Source organism: Nicotiana sylvestris, chromosome 7, assembly GCF_000393655.2.
Source record: "Nicotiana sylvestris chromosome 7, ASM39365v2, whole genome shotgun sequence".
NCBI lineage: Eukaryota > Viridiplantae > Streptophyta > Magnoliopsida > Solanales > Solanaceae > Nicotiana > Nicotiana sylvestris.
This window is the reverse complement of record NC_091063.1, coordinates 91,414,362-91,432,238: the sequence shown is the minus strand read 5'-3', so window position 1 is coordinate 91,432,238 and position 17,877 is coordinate 91,414,362. Positions and strand designations below refer to the sequence as shown.

The window sequence follows — 17,877 nt, the reverse complement described above, 5'->3', positions numbered from 1 at the left end:
AGTGTAGGAGGGTTTTGCGGATGTTGGTTTGGTGTGTTTTGAGGAGGTGCTGGGTTCTTTGTGTTTTTTTTGGTTGATGTCGGGGACATCCAGGGTGAGTGACAAGTTTTCCAAGTTGAGTACCTGCTCAAGCTCTCCTTGTAGCTCTGATATCTTTTGTTCCAACCTCAAGACTAGATCATTCGGTGTCGGGGTACTACGACCATCTAAAGCTTCTGCGTTCTCAGCATTCTCCTTTCGAATACCACTTAAATCGTCCATTTTTGCTTTTCCTTTGCTTTTTGTATTACTTGGAGAAGGAGGAGGAGGTGGAGGAGGGCCTCGAGATTTGGTGTGATATGCTGATGATGCCAGTATGAGCGAACCAACCTTAGGGGATGTGAATAAAGAAATAAAGAAAAACAAAAAGGTAAATAAGTCAGTAAGGATTCTGAAATGTTTGCAATATTTAAACACATATTAGGGGAATGTAAATTCATGTCCTAATTTGGGAGCCTCATTGTGCTCGATATAGGCCTAGCAACAAATAAATTTAGAGCAATTTAGTGCCAATAATTGCCTCATTTCATTAAAGTAAAAATAAACAAACCAAAACAAAACTAAATAAGACAATGTCACTACTAGCTCTTTGCCTTATTACATTTGAAAAGAAAGAAAGTAAATCTACTCTACTTGGTCCCAGAAGGACCCTCTCCAGACTGGATGCTCTTGTCGATCAACTCTCCCAACTCGCGCAGGTTCAGCAGCAGGAATGCCCTTGCAAGATGCCCTCCTTCGTTTCCTTTAGCATTTTGGCAGTCAGTGACCCTTTTTCTCATCTTCCCTTCCAACTCCATTAAACTGTACTCCAAGTATTCCAGCCATTCATTAATCATATCCATATTAGCCTTGTGCAGTGCCATATGCTCGGCTTCAGACTCTCGAACTCTTTTCTGCATCTTGTTATACTTCACCTCTGCTTCAGCAACCTCGTCTATAACCCTATTTCCTGGTCCGGTCTTTGGCTCAACGACCCCAGTTATGTTGTCCTCCAACCACAAAGGGTAAAGGTATGAGTGTCCTGTGTGATATCAGTTTGGCTCAATAGTATCCTTCTCCACAATAATCTTCAAGGTCCACATGTGTTGCGCTTCATTCTTATATGGGATGGCGTCACCTTGGAAATTGGCTCTGAAGTGACACATTTTGGCGACCCATGGTATGATTTTTCTCCTGCATGCTTGTCTCATAACCCTGAGAGGAGCGTAAGGGTATATGCCCCTCAACACGATCAAAACCAAGTGCGGAAAAATCCCTGGATCTAATGATGAATTCATCGGTAGGGAACCACTCAAACATCCACTAGACTTGATCCTCAGTCAAATTTTCAAAAAACAATACCCATCCTGCACTGTCCTCTGGCTGAGCAAACATGTCTGGAATATAATTCATTCTTTTGGGATGATGGAAGGCTATATGATCATTCCACGGCCTTCTCGGAAAGTCTTGACGGCATTGCCCCTTTTGGAGATGTTCCAACAACCAGACTTGTAGCAGCAAGTTGCAACCCTCGAAGAACCTGAACCCCTTCTGACATCGCTCCAAAGCCCGGTACATGTCTGCAACAATCATAGGGACGATAGTGTATGTCTCCCCCTCGATCCCGTCCATCAGAGTTTTGGTTACCATGGCCAGCCTAGTATGGATCATATCCCCTTGGATTGGGAAACCAGCATGCCCAAGAAACACATGATAAACACGAAGACCCTATGATGAATCCAACCTAAAAAAGTGATTGATAACTCATCGTCAAAAATACGGTAGGAACTGTTGTGGCTGTATCTTTCATAAAGGAACTCAAAAGGTATGTAGGAGTACTTTAGTCATTTCAAGTTGTCATTCTTCTTCAGCCCCACCATTTTCAGAAATCCTCTAGCAGTGCGGTTTTCAGGTGCTAACATATTAGGGCTATCCCAAGGCAACCCAGCAAATCCTCCTCTCTCTTCTAGAAGGGGTGTCATTTTTATGTTCCCAAAATGGAACACAGCCCTTTCCTTGTCCCAAAACATAGTTGCAGCCTCGATCAGCATTTTGTTGAGCTGAAGATCCATTAGAGAAGGCAAGTTTCCTAGGACTCGTTTCACATGGTTTTGGTCACATGAAGGAAGATCCCTCCACCAATCTAGCAAAAGTGAGGGTGTGCTAACCATACCGAATCTGGGGACCTCGTGCCTCATTTTCTGCAAAACAAAGAGAGTTAGGACCTTTCCCCCTCCAGGTTCATCTATTTATACCGTAATGATTAGCATATTGGTACTTATTTCTCCAAATTAATGCACATAATCACGGTTACGTCCATTGGGATTATGGAAAACCCGATGGACTTTTGGACAAGGTTTGTCTTAAAGGGCTAGTATTTGGACAACATATTAACCTGGCTAGGTTTGACCATGATGCATGTACAATTTAATCAGAGTAGGGTTGCTATAGAGGTCTAGACTGGGACCCTCAAGTGGACAACTTGAGGGGGAAAGGCACGGAACCATCGAATGCACCGCTGATCGACCAGTTTTACCGCAAATATGCCTTTCCAAATTTAAAGGGTGATATATAGGAAGAGGAAAAACACTCATCAAGCGTTACTATAGGATTAATTGCACACGAGTGGAGTATGATGTTGAACATGATTTATGCAGTAATAAAGAGCATGTTGTCAAGTATTTGCACGTAAGAAAATAATAAATGCAGTATATAAATAATTGAAGAGACAGTTACAAAACAAGAAAACAAGGAGACAAGTCAGTTTTAGGAATAAAGAATCATAAATGCTTGAAAATAGACAGTTAAATTCAAATAAGGGGAAAGGGTACGTGGGATAGAGCATGCTTGGACTAATTCACAAAAGATAAGTTCATTATGGTAAGAGCCTAAAATATCCCCAGTAGAATCGCCACACTGTCGCGCCCCTTTTTTCCCTTTTTGATGGGGAAGTCCGAGTTTCGACATTCATGGGGGGAATAACTCATTTTCTTTTGGGAATTGGATATTTGAAGAGTCACCACCTAACAGATTATGGTGCGTTAGGACACCTTGACGAATTAAATCATGGACTAGTTTGCATTACCAGAAATTAGGGTAAGAGCTCAAAATAACCTTGAGGGGAAGGTGTTAGGTGCCCCTCGCGGTCCATAACGGTGGGTCCGGCTGAACTTAAACTATGTGAATTAATCATTTTAACAAATAAACAGTTTTAACACGTACTTGCAAGTAAAACGCATATTTTGACATTCTAAGCACATGTATGATTCAAGTAATGGAACAAGGGAAAAGGTTTGAACAAGTTACACATATATAAACAAAATTAAATTTATTTAAACAACGGGAGTTGGGAAATAGGGGTCCTAGTATTCTAGGAGTAAGTGGAAGTGCAAAATGGTTTGAAAGAGTTTAAAAGAAAGGTCTTAGGATTGAAAAGAATTTCTGAAAACCATTAGTGATAAAACAGTTTGAGGGAATGTGTAAAGAAATAATTTTGCAATCAAAACACAAGATAGAGAACAAACAAACTTTAGGAAGTAACTTTGTCAAGTAGCTTTCACACAAGGGAAGAAGGATTGGGAATATAGAGAGTGCACCTTAATGGAGCATACAAACAACAGGATGCATAGAGTTTGAAGGGGGTTCTATGGAACTAGTAGATTAGATAGAACCAGGTCATGCAGCAAAGGATCACAGCAGAAACATGTTGAAGCCACTCTGGAGAGAGTAACTTAGCAGGAATAAGGCAGAATAAACAAGGATTTAAATGGACATGCTAGGCAAGTGTTAACAAGTGTAGGCATGCTAGTTACATATAAGCAGAGTTTAGATAAACAATAATCAGTCAAACAGGCTAGTTACATATGTAGACATATTAAACAAGATGGCAAACAAGCAAGTAAAGTGGAAATATGCTAATCACATGTTTGAAGAGGCAGTATTAGGCATGCTGAGTAAGCAGTAAACAGAAGTAAGAATGGACTCAGGCCATATAAACTAAGACAGTAAATAAACACATAGGTTTAGATTCTTAAAAATTAATTAGAAGCATACCTAGTTAAAGAAAGAAAACACAAGATGTGAGCAAGGTATTGTGCAATTCCCAGCCTTGGCTTGGAGCCGGCTAGAATAACAGGGATCACAAGTAGCAAAAAGAGCAGAGAGAGAGCCTTTTAATGTGTAAAGTGATAGTTTTTTGAACTATTATTCGTATCTGAAGTTAAAATAAGAGGGAGTTTATATAGTAATCAAGAGTTAACAAAATAAGGCAAGAGATCAATTAAGTAGCAATTAGGGAAATTCATAAAATCAATCACCTACGCAAAATCAGTAGGTCTCTCCCTTAATCAAGGGATAATCAAATCAATAGTAAAAGCATGACAGATATTTAGGAAAAGAATCAAGTAAGGTTTGGGTATCGAGTAGGTAATTAGGGATAAATGAACAGAAGTTTCTATTAAGGAAACAATAAATCAGAATCAGTAAATAACAAATAAGGCAAGGGAAAAACTAATTAAGGCAAGGAGTTCAATCAAACCGAGTAGAGAAATAAGTGTCAAAAGTTTTGTTAAGGAAAAGAGTCCAAATCAAACCAGGAAATAAGAACTTCAGAATAGTCAAGGGTTCAATCAAAGAGAAAATCACATAAAGAGTCAGCAAGATCGTAGACAAAATAAGGCAAGAAATGAATAGTTAGGATTCGACACATAACTTTAACGAAATAAATTGGTAAATCAAGAAAACGACACTGATTTAAGGAGAAAAATACAGTCTTAACATGAATAGTCAGAATGAATATAAACATATAGAATCAGTAGGAAAGTTGAACTAAGAAACTCAGTAGAGGCATATTAGGATAAGAAAGCCACGGGACATCTAAATGGCTAAAGAAATATCACAAGAACCAAGGCAAGAACAAAGTCAGTACATAAGTACTTAGAAACCAAACAAAGAATGTAGAAGAAAAATTAGGGCTTTTAGTATAAACGAGTTAAGGTTAAAGCAAACCTTACGAAACCAGTCAAGACACATAAGAACCAAAAGATCAGACACTCAAAACTATCAAACATTTTTGGAAAATAAATTTTCGGAAACCCTGGTTTTGGAAAAGAAATTTTCGGAAACCCTAGTTTAGGAAAATGGAAAACCATTAGAAAATTAGAAGATCCTTATAAAAATCAGAAGGTTATTTGTAAATATCATATGAAATAGGTCCAAACATCTCAGATCTGTACAGATCTAAGAAGTTTAGAAGAAATTAGGGTTTCAAGAAGAACAACATAGAGGTGAAGAAGCAAGCTCAGAAACCTATAGATCTAAGGCAATATAGAAAGCTCTTACTCGGAATCACATCGGAACAACTTGAAATAGGAGAGAAAGGACCGTAGATGCAAGCAAACTAACCCTGGTCCCTTGAGGACCCTGGAGATGGTGATACCAATACAAGAGAGGTCATTAGAGGCCTGGGGGTGGTGAGAAACCACCGTAGATATCCATAGATGAGTGACGCCGAGATCCGATTAAGGTTAGGTTTGAGAGAATTTGAGAGAGTAAAGGGATTTTAGGGCAGCTATGTGGTGAGAAATGAGAGGGTTTGGGGGGGTTGTTTAGTTTAATTTAGGAAAAGATGAATCTGGACCGTTGATCAAAATGATCAACGACAAGGATTTGGCCGGGTATTGGGTCAAGTAGACGAGTATTGAGCCTAGGGTAGGTTTAGGTTGAGATTGGGCTGGGTATTGGGTCAAAATTAAGGCCAAATTTGAAATAAAATAAGGCCAAATTTTAAATAGGCACTTTTAATAACTAAATAATTTATAAAAAAATAATAAATGAGTAGCAAAATATCGTTGGGTACTAAAATAATTTAAAATAGTTATTTAATATTTTAAAAATATAAAAGATCATTTTATGCATAAATAATATAATTATACATTGGTAATGGCTATTATTGCAAATATGTGTAATTTAGCTTAAAATATAAATATAATTACGAAAAATGCACAAAAAATATTTCTATACTATGTTAGCATAAATAATGAATTTGGATGGCTAAATCATTACAAAAGTAAATTTGAAGGATAATTATTGGATATTTATATAATGAAAAGAAGAGAAATAAATTGATTTGGAGCTTTTAAAACTGTAGAAAAATTATAAAAAAAACTTATGCATGCTTATAACTACATATGTACTATTTTGAAAGCATATATACATGTTTAAAAAATATATGAGAAAAAATTGTGTATCAACGATGATCACAATTCCTTCTAGGGGAAAGAGACTTGGGTTCTTCAAATACATTTGAGAATGCATTGTAGTCATTGTAGGGGAAGGTTTTCCACTATCAGGCTTGGTTTCCATGACAGAGAGATGGGCAAAACAACCGCATAAGTTGTTCTTAAGCAGTTTGGGCAAGGTTCTACCTTCTATTGAGATCAATCCAACCTTATCTTCCTTGCCTAATAGAGTAATGAATCTGCCCTCCTTAAAGAATGAAATATTGTGAGGTCTTATATGTAGTACGACAGGGCTAAATATATCCACCCAATACATTCCCAAAACCAAGTCGCAACCACCCACCTTCAGCAACCTCATATCACACCAAAATTCCTTTTTCTGTATGCACCACTAAAAGTTGGGGCAAAGTTGTTCACATCTCATAGTGGTTACATCAGCTATAGACACAAGCATAGGTCTTTTGCAAGACATCACTGGTAGCCTCAACGTTTTTACAATTTGAGGATTAATGAAGCTATGTGTAGAGACACTATCAATGAGGATAATGAGTGAAATATTCTTCACTGTACCAACTATTTTAATAGTACTAGGGTATTTAAACCACCATACATCATAGTAAGAGACACTTCCCTATTTTCTACTTCCAACTGTTCCTCGACATCTTAGAATTCCCCAACTGCAACATCATGGAATTCCTCTCCATTTGCAATCTCATTTATATTTATCGTGTCCAATATATTAAGCTATTTATAATTGGGTTTACATTGATGGCCTAAGAAATAGGGTTCATGGCATCGGAAGCATAGGTTCTTTTCTTTTAGCAACTCATAGGAAGGATTCTTTTGGTTGTTCTATTTGTGAGGTTGGCTTCGGTATTTTTGAGTATGGTTAAATGGAGGTTTGGGCTGGTACAGGTTTTGGATAAGAGAAAGTGGTTTATGGCTGTTTGTTCTGGGCATTAAAAGACTCTTCATGGAACTTGGCAATTTCATAAGCATCCATCACGGAAGAAGGGTTTGCTACTCTCACCAATGGCTTAATCTAGTTTAAGAATTTTCACGAAGCTAGAAATAAAATACATCTCCCTCAATGATAGATTTACAATCCTCATATGAGTCCTCATCTCTTCAAACCTATCTTGATAAGCATCAACACTCCCTGTTTGCTTAAGGCTTCTAAATTCATCGATATCATCCAGAGGTCTGAGATTGCCAAACCTCCTACAAACTTCTACAGAAAATTGCTCCCAATTCAAAATACCATCATTGTCTAGCAAGAAGTTTTTGAACCACAAGTCCATCTACTCTTTTGCATTAAAATCTATGTAGTCAATCCTCTGATAATTCGAAACTTGGTAAATGCGAAAAAATTTGTTACACCTTCTCAACCAGCCTTGAGAATTTGTGGCGTCATTATCCGAAAAGGGAAGCTTAGCTTTGGGTTTGTTTAGAGGTACAATATGGTTAATCTGAGTTAAAGGGTTTTTTGTGGGGTAGAAAGCATGGCAGGGTTAAGATTTGAGCTCGAATTGTTTGGGATGGGGATTTGTACTGTACTTGATACCAAGGGGTCAGTATTATGGTTTGAAGGATGATTCGGTGGTATGTCTAAGGGTTGAGATAATATTAGGGTAGGGTTTGCAGCACTCGATCCCTGAAGTTGAACAGAGATCGCCGATAGCACTATACCTTTTGAATGTCTTGGGTTAGGTATAAGGGTTGATGGGGGTGTGGGGAGAGGTGAAATTGAGAAGGGAATTTGTTGAATTGAGCCATGCGATCTGAGTAATTAGGAATTTCTTAGAGAGAAATTGAGTAGAAGAGGAAGAAGAAACTCGTTTCTCATTTTTCAATTAAAGGCTGATACACAGCTTATATACAGACCTCTCTCAACTCACATACGTGCACATCACATGACCTTTTAACTAACTCTAAAACTGATTTTAACTAATGACTATGTCAGCTAATCATAGTTAGTGCTAGTGCTAACAGTGCTAACAGCTAATGTTCTGCACCACTCCACTTCTGCTTCATCACTCCACTTCTCTATATTCATTACTCCCCCTCAAGCAGGAGGGTAAAAGACATCGAGCACTCCTAGCTTGGAGAGAAGAAGATGGCGTTGACTAACTCCCAAACCTTTTGTAAGAAGGTCTGCAAGTTGAGACTGTGTGGCAATGTAGTTGGTCTCAATAAGTCTTTCCTTTACCTTTTCCCGAACAAAGTGACAATCAATATCTATATGTTTGGTACGCTCATAGAAAGTGGGGTTTGCAGCAATCTGGATAGCTGCTTTGCTATCAGAGTGAAGTTGAATTGGTTTGGAAACTACCATACCTATGTCTTGCAGTAAGCCGACCAACCATATAATATCTGCCACACTTGTTGCCATACTCCGATATTCAGCTTCAGCAGAACTTCTACTGACTGTGTGTTGCTTCTTTGTCTTCCATGAGACCAGAGAATCACCTAGTTTAATCACATACCTGTGACTGATCGCCTAGTATTGGGGTATGCTGCCCAATCAGAGTCACAATAAGCAGTCAATTGAGTGGCTAGCTTATGGCTGAGAAAAATTCCCAAACCTGGGCTGCTTTTAATATATCTCACCACCTTTAAGGCTGCTTCCCAGTGTGATTTCTTGGGCTGCTGCATAAATTGACTAAGGACCTGTACAGTGAAGCAGATTTCTGGACGTATGATAGTAAGATAAATCAATTTACCCACCAATATTTGATAACCTGACATTTCTTCGAGTATAGGGCCATCAACTACTCCAGTCAATCTGTCGAATTCTACAGTCGTGAGTCTTGCGCTTGCTTCAATTGGTGTGGAAGCTGGTTTTGCACCACTAAGGCCCACATCTAAGATCATTTCTAAAGCATACTTTCTCTGATTGAGAAGTATTCCCTATTTTGACCTTAACACTTCAATCCCTAGGAATATTTGAGTTCTCCAAGATCCTTGACTTTGAAATTGTTATGTAGAACTTGTTTTGCTTCTTCAATGAGGTGTTTGTTGTTCCCAGTAATAAGAAGATCAAAAACATAGATTAGAATGATCATGAGGGCTTTGACAGTATCCTGCTTCCACCAAAACAGATGTGAGCTTGATATTCCATTGCCTCAATGCTTGTTTGAGACCATACAAGGATTTCAAGAGCTTACATACCCTATACTCCCCCTACCTGTGAAAGCCTTATGGCAACTCCATATAGACTTCTTCATATAAATCCCCTTGAAGAAATGCATTGTTGACATCCATTTGGTATAGGCACCAATTCTTCGAGGCTGCCACACTGATGACTGTTAACAATGACCATTTTTGCAATAGGAGAGAAGGTTTCATAATAGTCTGACCCTCTCTTTGTGTATATCCCTTAGCTACTAGTCGTGTCTTGTACTTGTCAATCTCACCAATGGCTTTGTATTTAATCTTGTAAATCCACTTTGAACCTATAGTTTGCTTTCCCTTAGGTAATGAAACTAACTCCCAAGTTTTGTTCCCTTCCAGTGCATCAATTTCCTGTTGCATTGCCAAAATCCAATTAGGATCTTGAGAAGCTTCTTTGAATGACTTAGGCTCAGTTGATGTAGAGAAAGATCCCAAGTAAGCTTGATAATTGGGATGAAGATGAGTGTAGCTGACATGCTCGGATATAGGATAAGAGCAGTGGGCTTTTGATTTTCCAGTAGTGATGTAATCAGTGAGCCAAATTGGTGGTCTAGTTGTTCTGCTTAGCCTGCCATGAGCAGTCCCACCTTCTTCATGTTGTTGGACTGCTTCAGATGCTAATTCCACAGTAGCAGGAGAGAGCATGAAGACATCAGAAACACAAGGTCGTTTCTTCAATAAACAACAATACAAGCAGATACTGAACATGCTGAACAAACCAACATCTAGTGATAATGTAGATAATATAACAGGTAACATTGCAGGTATGACCTCACTGCTATCCAATGACTTTGATTATGAATGGATAATAGATATAGGGGCATCTTACCATATTACACCATACAAGGAGTTATTAACCACCTTTAGAACCTTAAAAAATCCAAAATAACAATAGAGTGCAAGTTCCCATAGGTGGTAGAGTAGAAATCACAAGTATAGGAGGTGCAGTGATTTTGGGAAGCTACAAGCTTGAGAATGTACTTCATGTGCCAGATTTCAAGTTTAATCTACTTTTAGTGTCCAAGATAACCAAACAACTTTGTTGTGTGGCTTTGTTCTTTCCTGATTTTTGTGTATTCCAGGGGCTCTTCAATGGGAAGGTTCTGGGGATTGGTAAAGAAAAGGAAGATTATACATACTGCAAGAAAGAATAAAAACTACAATTGGAGCAGCAGTGCATAAGGATGATGATTGTGGAAAGCTATGGCATTGGAGACTTGGATATCCTTCTATTGGAGCAATGCAACATATTACAGATGTCAAAATGAACAGTTAAGCTGCTGTGAAATTTGCCCTCTGACAAAGCAAAGTAGACTAAAGTTTCCTGTTAGTGACAGTAATTCAAACTGTATTTTTAAACTGTTTCATCTAGATGTGTGGGGACCTTACAGGAAACCTACATATAATAAAAGAAACTATTTTGTTACCATAGTAGATGATTACAGTAGATACACTTGGATTTGCCTGATCCAATCTAAATGTGAGGTGATTGTAGTGTTGAAAAACTTCATTGCCTTAATAAAGAATCAGTTTGATAAAACTGTTAAAATCCTTAGATCAGATAATGGTAGTGAGTTCTTTAACTCAAGTGTGATGATCTTTTGTCTTCCTATGGTATAATTCATCAAAGCAGCTGTCCATACACTCTACAACAAAATGGAGTTGTGGAGAGAAAGCACAGACACATTCTAGAGGTAGCTAGAGCCTTAGCATTTCAGAGTTCAATGCCTATAAAGTTTTGGGGAGATTGTGTGAGGATTGTTGTTTATCTGATCAATCGACTGCCTTCTAAAGTGTTACAAGGAAAAACACCATTTGAGCTACTGCATGGCAAGCTGCCTCAACTATCTCTGACATGTTAATCGTACAGATTATCAGCTTATTGACATCTCTGAAGATGGATTTGTGAGTCTGCTCACTGAGAATGGTAACACCAAGGATGACCTTAGGCTTCCTACTGATGACAACCTCCTTACACAGATCAAGGATGGTTTTGCTGAGGGAAAAGACCTTGTTGTGTCTGTCATGTCAGCCATGGGTGAGGAGCAGATTTGTGCCCTGAAGGATATTGGTCCCAAATAAATCTCTCGATTGGAGATTGTTCGATGAGAAGTTCTTTACTACCTTAAGTTGGATAGATATTATAGTCATGGAAAAAGGTATGGTCTTATGGACCAACTTGTTCAAGAATATTCTTCAGGATTCTCGGACCATTGCGAGTTAGATTTTCGTATTTTTGTTATTTTAACTTGTGTTCGTCTGAATTTTGTTCTACCTTAAAACTTTCTTCAAAAAAAATAAGGTCTGAATCCACTGGTTTGTGATCCTTTCTTTTTGCTTTTAAAATCCTGTGGGTAACCAACAATTTAGTAACAGTTTTCCTTCAAATGTCCCTTATAACCACAATGCTCACAGATTATACCAACTCCAGCCCTTTTAGGTTTAGGACTCTGGTAGGTTCTCCCTGCTAACATTGTCAATGGATCTTTGTTAACATCTACTACACCTAACAATCTTTGACTCTCCTTCTAAGAAATAATTGCATAGGCTTCATTTACAGACACTATAGGTCTCCTTGCAAGTAGATTACTTCTTATATTACTGTGGATTTATTAAGTCCCATAAGGAACTGCAGCAATCTCTGTGATCTCAAATAGACTACATAAGGCAGGGATTCTTTACAATCAAAGGAAGGAAGTGGGGTTAAGACATCTAACTCATCCCAACAATTCTTCATTTTAGAGTAATACGAAGTAACAGACTCAGTTTCTTGCTTCAAAGTGGGAATTTCAGTCCACAAATGAAATATCCTAGTTAAATTCGATCTATCAAATCTCTCCTCAAATTCACTCCATACCTTCTTAGCATTAGATGCATACACAATGCTGGCCATCAATTCCTCTGCAACGGTGCTTCCTATCCATGATAGAACAATAACATTGTACTTCTCCCATTGCTCCGCTAATTCACCCTTGTACATGATTTTAACACAGGTTCCGTCCACAAAACCTAGTTTTCCTTTGCCTCGAAGAGCTAATTTCATTGCTCTACTCCACAAAGCGTATTTGTTTGGTCCTGTGAGCTTCAGCTGTATTAAGTTAAGCCCAGGCGAATCTCCAGGTTGAAGATGCAGTGGATGATTGTGATCTAATGAAGTAACTTCATTTCCTGCCATTTTTGGTGAAAAATCGAGCTTCACGATCCTCTGCAATCAGCTAGGAAATTACACGAACTATGCTTTGTGTTCTTCTGTAGGTCTCGATCTATTTCAGTGCATGTGTTTTCCTCAATTCACCCGCTCTGATACCATGTTAAATTGAGCCATGCGATCTGAGTAATTAGGAATTTCTTAGAGAGAAATTGAGTAGAAGAGGAAGAAGAAACTCGTTTCTCATTTTTCAATTGAAGGCTGATACATAACTTATATACAGACCTCTCTCAGCTCACACACGTGCACATCACATGACCTTTTAACTAACTCTAAAACTGATTTTAACTAATGACTATGCCAGCTAATCATAGTTAGTGCTAGTGATAACAGTGCTAACAGCTAATGTTCTGCACCACACCACTTCTGCTTCATCACTCCACTTCTCTATATTTCATTAGAATTGGGCCAGAAATAGACTCGGTACCTTTTGAGGAGCCAATTTGCGCGCTAGTAGCTGCAACTAGGTAAGATCGTTGTGAAGCTAGTGGTTCTGACCTTTGTTGTGCTTCCCGCTGAATGAATAACTGCTCCATTCTTTTGCCAGTTTCCTCTATGCTCCAGCAACTTGCTTTAGTCTCTATTAAAGCAGTTTTAACCTGATTTTGTTCGAGCTCTAGTTTCTCAAACTTTTTGTTAGTGTCTCCCATAAACTCTTGAAGTTGAGCTTCAATTTTTCGGATTGGCTCGTCGGAGCTTTGAGATTTTCTGGTAGCTCCGGTCATTGTCGTGGTGGTCCGAGATCGCAGGGCTATACCAAATATTGTGGTATCGGCCACAACGCTAACAACGCGAGTGGAGAGGAAGATAGAGGGAGAAATAAGATGAGAGGAGAGAATAATATTTTTTCATTAATTTCCAAATGCTCTGTACGAGTACACATAAATCAGTGTAGTTGCCAGCTCACTAACTAATTACAAGGACTTAACTGTAGATATAAAAACTTGTGGGTGTACCCACTTGATTTGAAAACCTCTATTTCTCGTACTTACTTAAAAACAACCTATACTTAGTGATGTTTTTCTTAGAGCTAATTTTTTAAGTTATATTTTACCTATAATAGCTTTTTACCTATAACAGCAACAACCATATTTATAGCTGAACGCTCTTTGTAAAATTATCTCTTTATAATAGCTATATATAATCTTTAAGATTACTAATAATAATTTCAAAAATATGATCACAATCTTTTCCATTGAACAAAGTTTCTATCTTGCATAAGACATAAGATTTGAAGATCCGCACATGATATATTTTTCATTGGATACCTTTTTGTTGAAAATCTGGACACGAATCTTCACTAATCCAAGTGTTATATCGGTAGTAAGAGAATGAAATCTATGAAACAACTACAATTACAAAGTTCTTTCATCAATCTTGAAAGAATTTATTTTAGTAGCTTTAAAATGTGTGCCTTAGAGTTTAAATCTTCTTATGTTTAATTAATATATTTATTAGTAATGTATTAGCTTTCTTCAATATATACCTAGTGAAATATGCATATCTCCTTACATTTTAAATTTGAAGAATTTTCTTATCTTTTATATGTAACATTAAAAAAAGATTGGATAAGTTTTATCTATAACAGCCAAAAAATATCTAAACGTCAAATGTTATTATAGGTGTATAACAGCCATTCGCTATAAAAGCCATTCGCTATCTAAACGTCAAATGTTATTGGAACAAATGAGGTTGTTATAGAGATGTTTGACTGTAATATCAAATATTAAGTTGCCTTGCAACATTGATTTTTTTCTTCTCAAAATAGGTGTACTGTTGGTTTTGTCGTACGAAGTGGTGATCAATATGCAACGTCCATCAACACAATAATGGGAATTTGGAAGCACTTCCAATGGCATAGGGCATGAGTCCGAAACTGAAATAGTGCCATTTTTGGCAAAAATACATTTCTATTTCTTTTAAAAAAGTTACATTTCTACATAAAATGCAGTATAATACTGCATTTCACTTTAACGGAAAGTTAGCCGTTAAAGCTAAACGCAGTATTATACTGCATTTTATTAAAAAATTAATTCTTTTATAGGAAAACACATTACAATACTGCATTTTCCTTTAAACGCAGTATTGTACTGCGTTATCCTATGAAAAAATATAGGCCCACCTTAATAAAGTTCTGCAGGAATGCAGAGAATATTTATTTTTTTAGTGTAAAATGTAGTATAATACTGCATTTTACACTGAAATATATTTTTATACTGCATTTTACACTAATATTTATACTGCATTTTACACTGAAATATATTTTTATACTGCGTTTTACACTAATATTTGGGCCCACCAATAAGTGTTTTGTGGATAACTGACATAACAATAATTCAAATACATAAAATGTGGTATTGTACTGCGTTTTACATAAAGAAATTCTGCACCGCAAGCTCGGACTTGCCTTATTTAAAGGCGTTTGAATTTTATGAAAATCCATTCAAAACTTTATTTCAAATTTTCGTTCATACTTCTCTCTTCTTCTTATCAATCATTTTTTTATAATGTCTGAAGAGCCAAAAAATAAGGGTTTCATTATATTGGGGAGGGGGTGAGGTTGTGCTGAAGAATAACTCTGTGAGGTATAGCTCACCTTCACAGTGTAATGTTAAATTGCCACTTATAATGGAATACGATAAATTGGTATCGTTGTTACGTAAAAAAAATGAGTGTGAGAAAACGTTCGGTTAACCTTAAAGTAACCGGTAGATTTCCATATTCATTGACTCCACAGGGGTTTGCTTATTATTCTTAGTTTAACATCGAAGATGATGAAACTCTTAGAGATTTTTTGCGGATTCCGGATGAATACAGGAAATTTATTGTAATAAAATTATTAGAAATGTACGTCAAGGTTGAAGATGTTCCCAATAATAAGGGCGTGCATAGTAGGGATAACCCCCAGTCATCGGGTGGTTATTCTGGAGCAGTTTTTGCCGGACAGATTGCTGATGAAAGAGCATGTCTTGATTTAAACTTGTCACCACCGGCGAATGAGCAGCCACAAAATAATTTTTTGACTTTATATAATCCACAAAACGACTAGTAAACTTCAATTTTTCTACGATTTAGCGATGTTTATTTTATGTTTTAATTGGATTTGTATTAACAATCATATTTTTCATAGGGGGTACCATCCGGATATGAATTTTACAAGTTATGACCCCGCCCCTAGTTGGAATATGGGTAGTTCTGGCGTATTGGACCACGGTAGTCCATCCGGGAGTCATCACCAACAAGAAAATATCCATCATGAAACGTCAAGACAGTACAACTTGTAAATAAAGTGATATAGCTATATGTAAAGTATTTATCTAGTTGGGTAGCTTATCATTTGTTCTTTTTGTGCAGTGAAAACGAGCATCTTGGTGTTCCTGACCTCACACAGCTGCCCATAGACGATGTACTGACTCGTGATTTGGCATATGCGTAGAGTCAGGAAGATGATAGTGATTATGACAACAATGCGGATGAGTTTGGAGATGACATACCCTTCCCTGATGAGGGTGATGACGAGGAGGAAGTAGATGTCGAACCTGAGTTGATGAGGGAGCATGCTCTTCAACCTCCCACTAGACCAAGAGTGTACAAGTCCCACGTGCCATTTCATGAGCGGAATATTCCGTACCTTGATAATTTGCCAAGTATGTCGGACGTGGATGCCCTCACAAGGGATGATGACAAAATTCGGTCAGCGATGTGGGATGATTCTAGACCAGCGGTGCTGGGAAAGGGCATGTATTTCCCCAATAAAGCTCGCCTAGTTAGGGTTGTAAAAATCTACAGTGTAAGAGAGTGTCGTGAGATGACGGTAAGTGAGTCAACTATAGAGGTATAGAAGACTGTATCCGTAGAAACTTTACGGGTTGTCACTGGATGTTGTGTGCCAACAAGAAGAAATCAGGTTTGTGGAAAGTGGGTAAATTTATTAGCACCCACAGATGTGAAATGGACATATTTAATGAGAATCACTTCAACGTGGATGTGGACTTGATTTCTCTAGTCTTGATTCCATATTTGGAAGTATCCATTAGGTTCAAGATTAAAAAGTGTATCACAGCCGTCCACCGGGAGTATGGTTGTACTATAACTAAAAGAAAGGCATATCTCAGTCGCAAACGTGCCTTTGAACTTATTTATGGCGACTGGGATAAGTCTTCTTCATCTCTGCCCAGGTACATGGCCGTACTGCAACACTTTAACCCTAGGAGTGTTGTTGAATGGAGGCGTGAGCAGAGTCCGGATAGACCCGAATATATTTTCAACTATGTGTTCTGGTCATTTAAAGCAGCAATTGATGGTTTTGTGCATTGTCGTCCTGTAATTTCCATAGACGGTACTCATGTCTATAGAAAGTATGATATTAAGCTTTTGATTGTAGTTGCAGTAGATGCCAACAGACAAATATTTCCACTTGCTTTTGCCATTTGTGCCAACGAAAGCGAAGAGACATAGATGCTTTTTTTGAACCACTTGAAGGAGCACGTTGTCAAACAACGTTCAGGTATTTGTCTAATATCTGATCGATATAGTGGTATTTTAAGTTTTGTACGGCACTTGCCTGAATGGCAGGAACCCTATGTATACCACCGTTACTGTGTGAGGCACCTGAAGGCCAATTTCCAGAAGAAATATCCTACCAAGGCCTTGCATGACTTAATGTGGATGGATGCAACTGAGCACCAGCAGTGCAAATTCATGAGGCACATCGAAGCGATCCGCCAGTTAGATCCACGAGCCTATTCTTGGCTGATGGGACATGAGTTTCACATGTGGACATTGCATGCTAATGGCGGCAGGCGATGGGGAGTGATAATAGGCAAAATCTAGGTGATTTAGCTATTGTTTATGCTTCCGCTTGATTATATTCCAATGACATATTATGGTTAATTGATGAAAAATAGGCTTTAATTGTGATATGTATACATTGCAGGATAAGGAGCCTATATGATGCTTTCAAGAGGATATTGGAATGATTTATTAGCAAGAACAAACCCTCGGAGTTGAGTGCATGCAAGAACGAGATGAAAAAATGGAAGAAAACAAGCTCCAGGTGCGCGAAGAAACGCGCGAAGGCGCGCAGGAATTCACGCATAAGAAAGGCCGAGGTAGAATCATGCGCGAAGAAACGCGCGAAGTTATGCACGAGCTCGCACGTGTCCGGTCCGGAAAAACGTTATTTAGGGGTAAAATTGGAAATCTAGAGAGAAACCCACTTAACCTCTATAAAGTCAA

The 17,877-nt window shown here is 37.9% G+C and overlaps 1 protein-coding gene across 1 annotated transcript; it reads right to left on the bottom strand.

The window, feature by feature from the left end:
- Positions 1–11,797: 11,797 nt before the first annotated feature.
- LOC138873428 (uncharacterized) lies at positions 11,798–12,606 on the bottom strand. The gene is made up of 2 exons (XM_070151897.1): positions 12,034–12,606; positions 11,798–11,959 (listed from the first exon to the last, which is right to left on the bottom strand). Exons 1-2 carry the CDS (start codon positions 12,604–12,606, stop codon positions 11,798–11,800), a joined length of 735 nt encoding a protein of 244 aa, XP_070007998.1.
- Between the last annotated feature and the right edge of the window lie 5,271 nt (positions 12,607–17,877).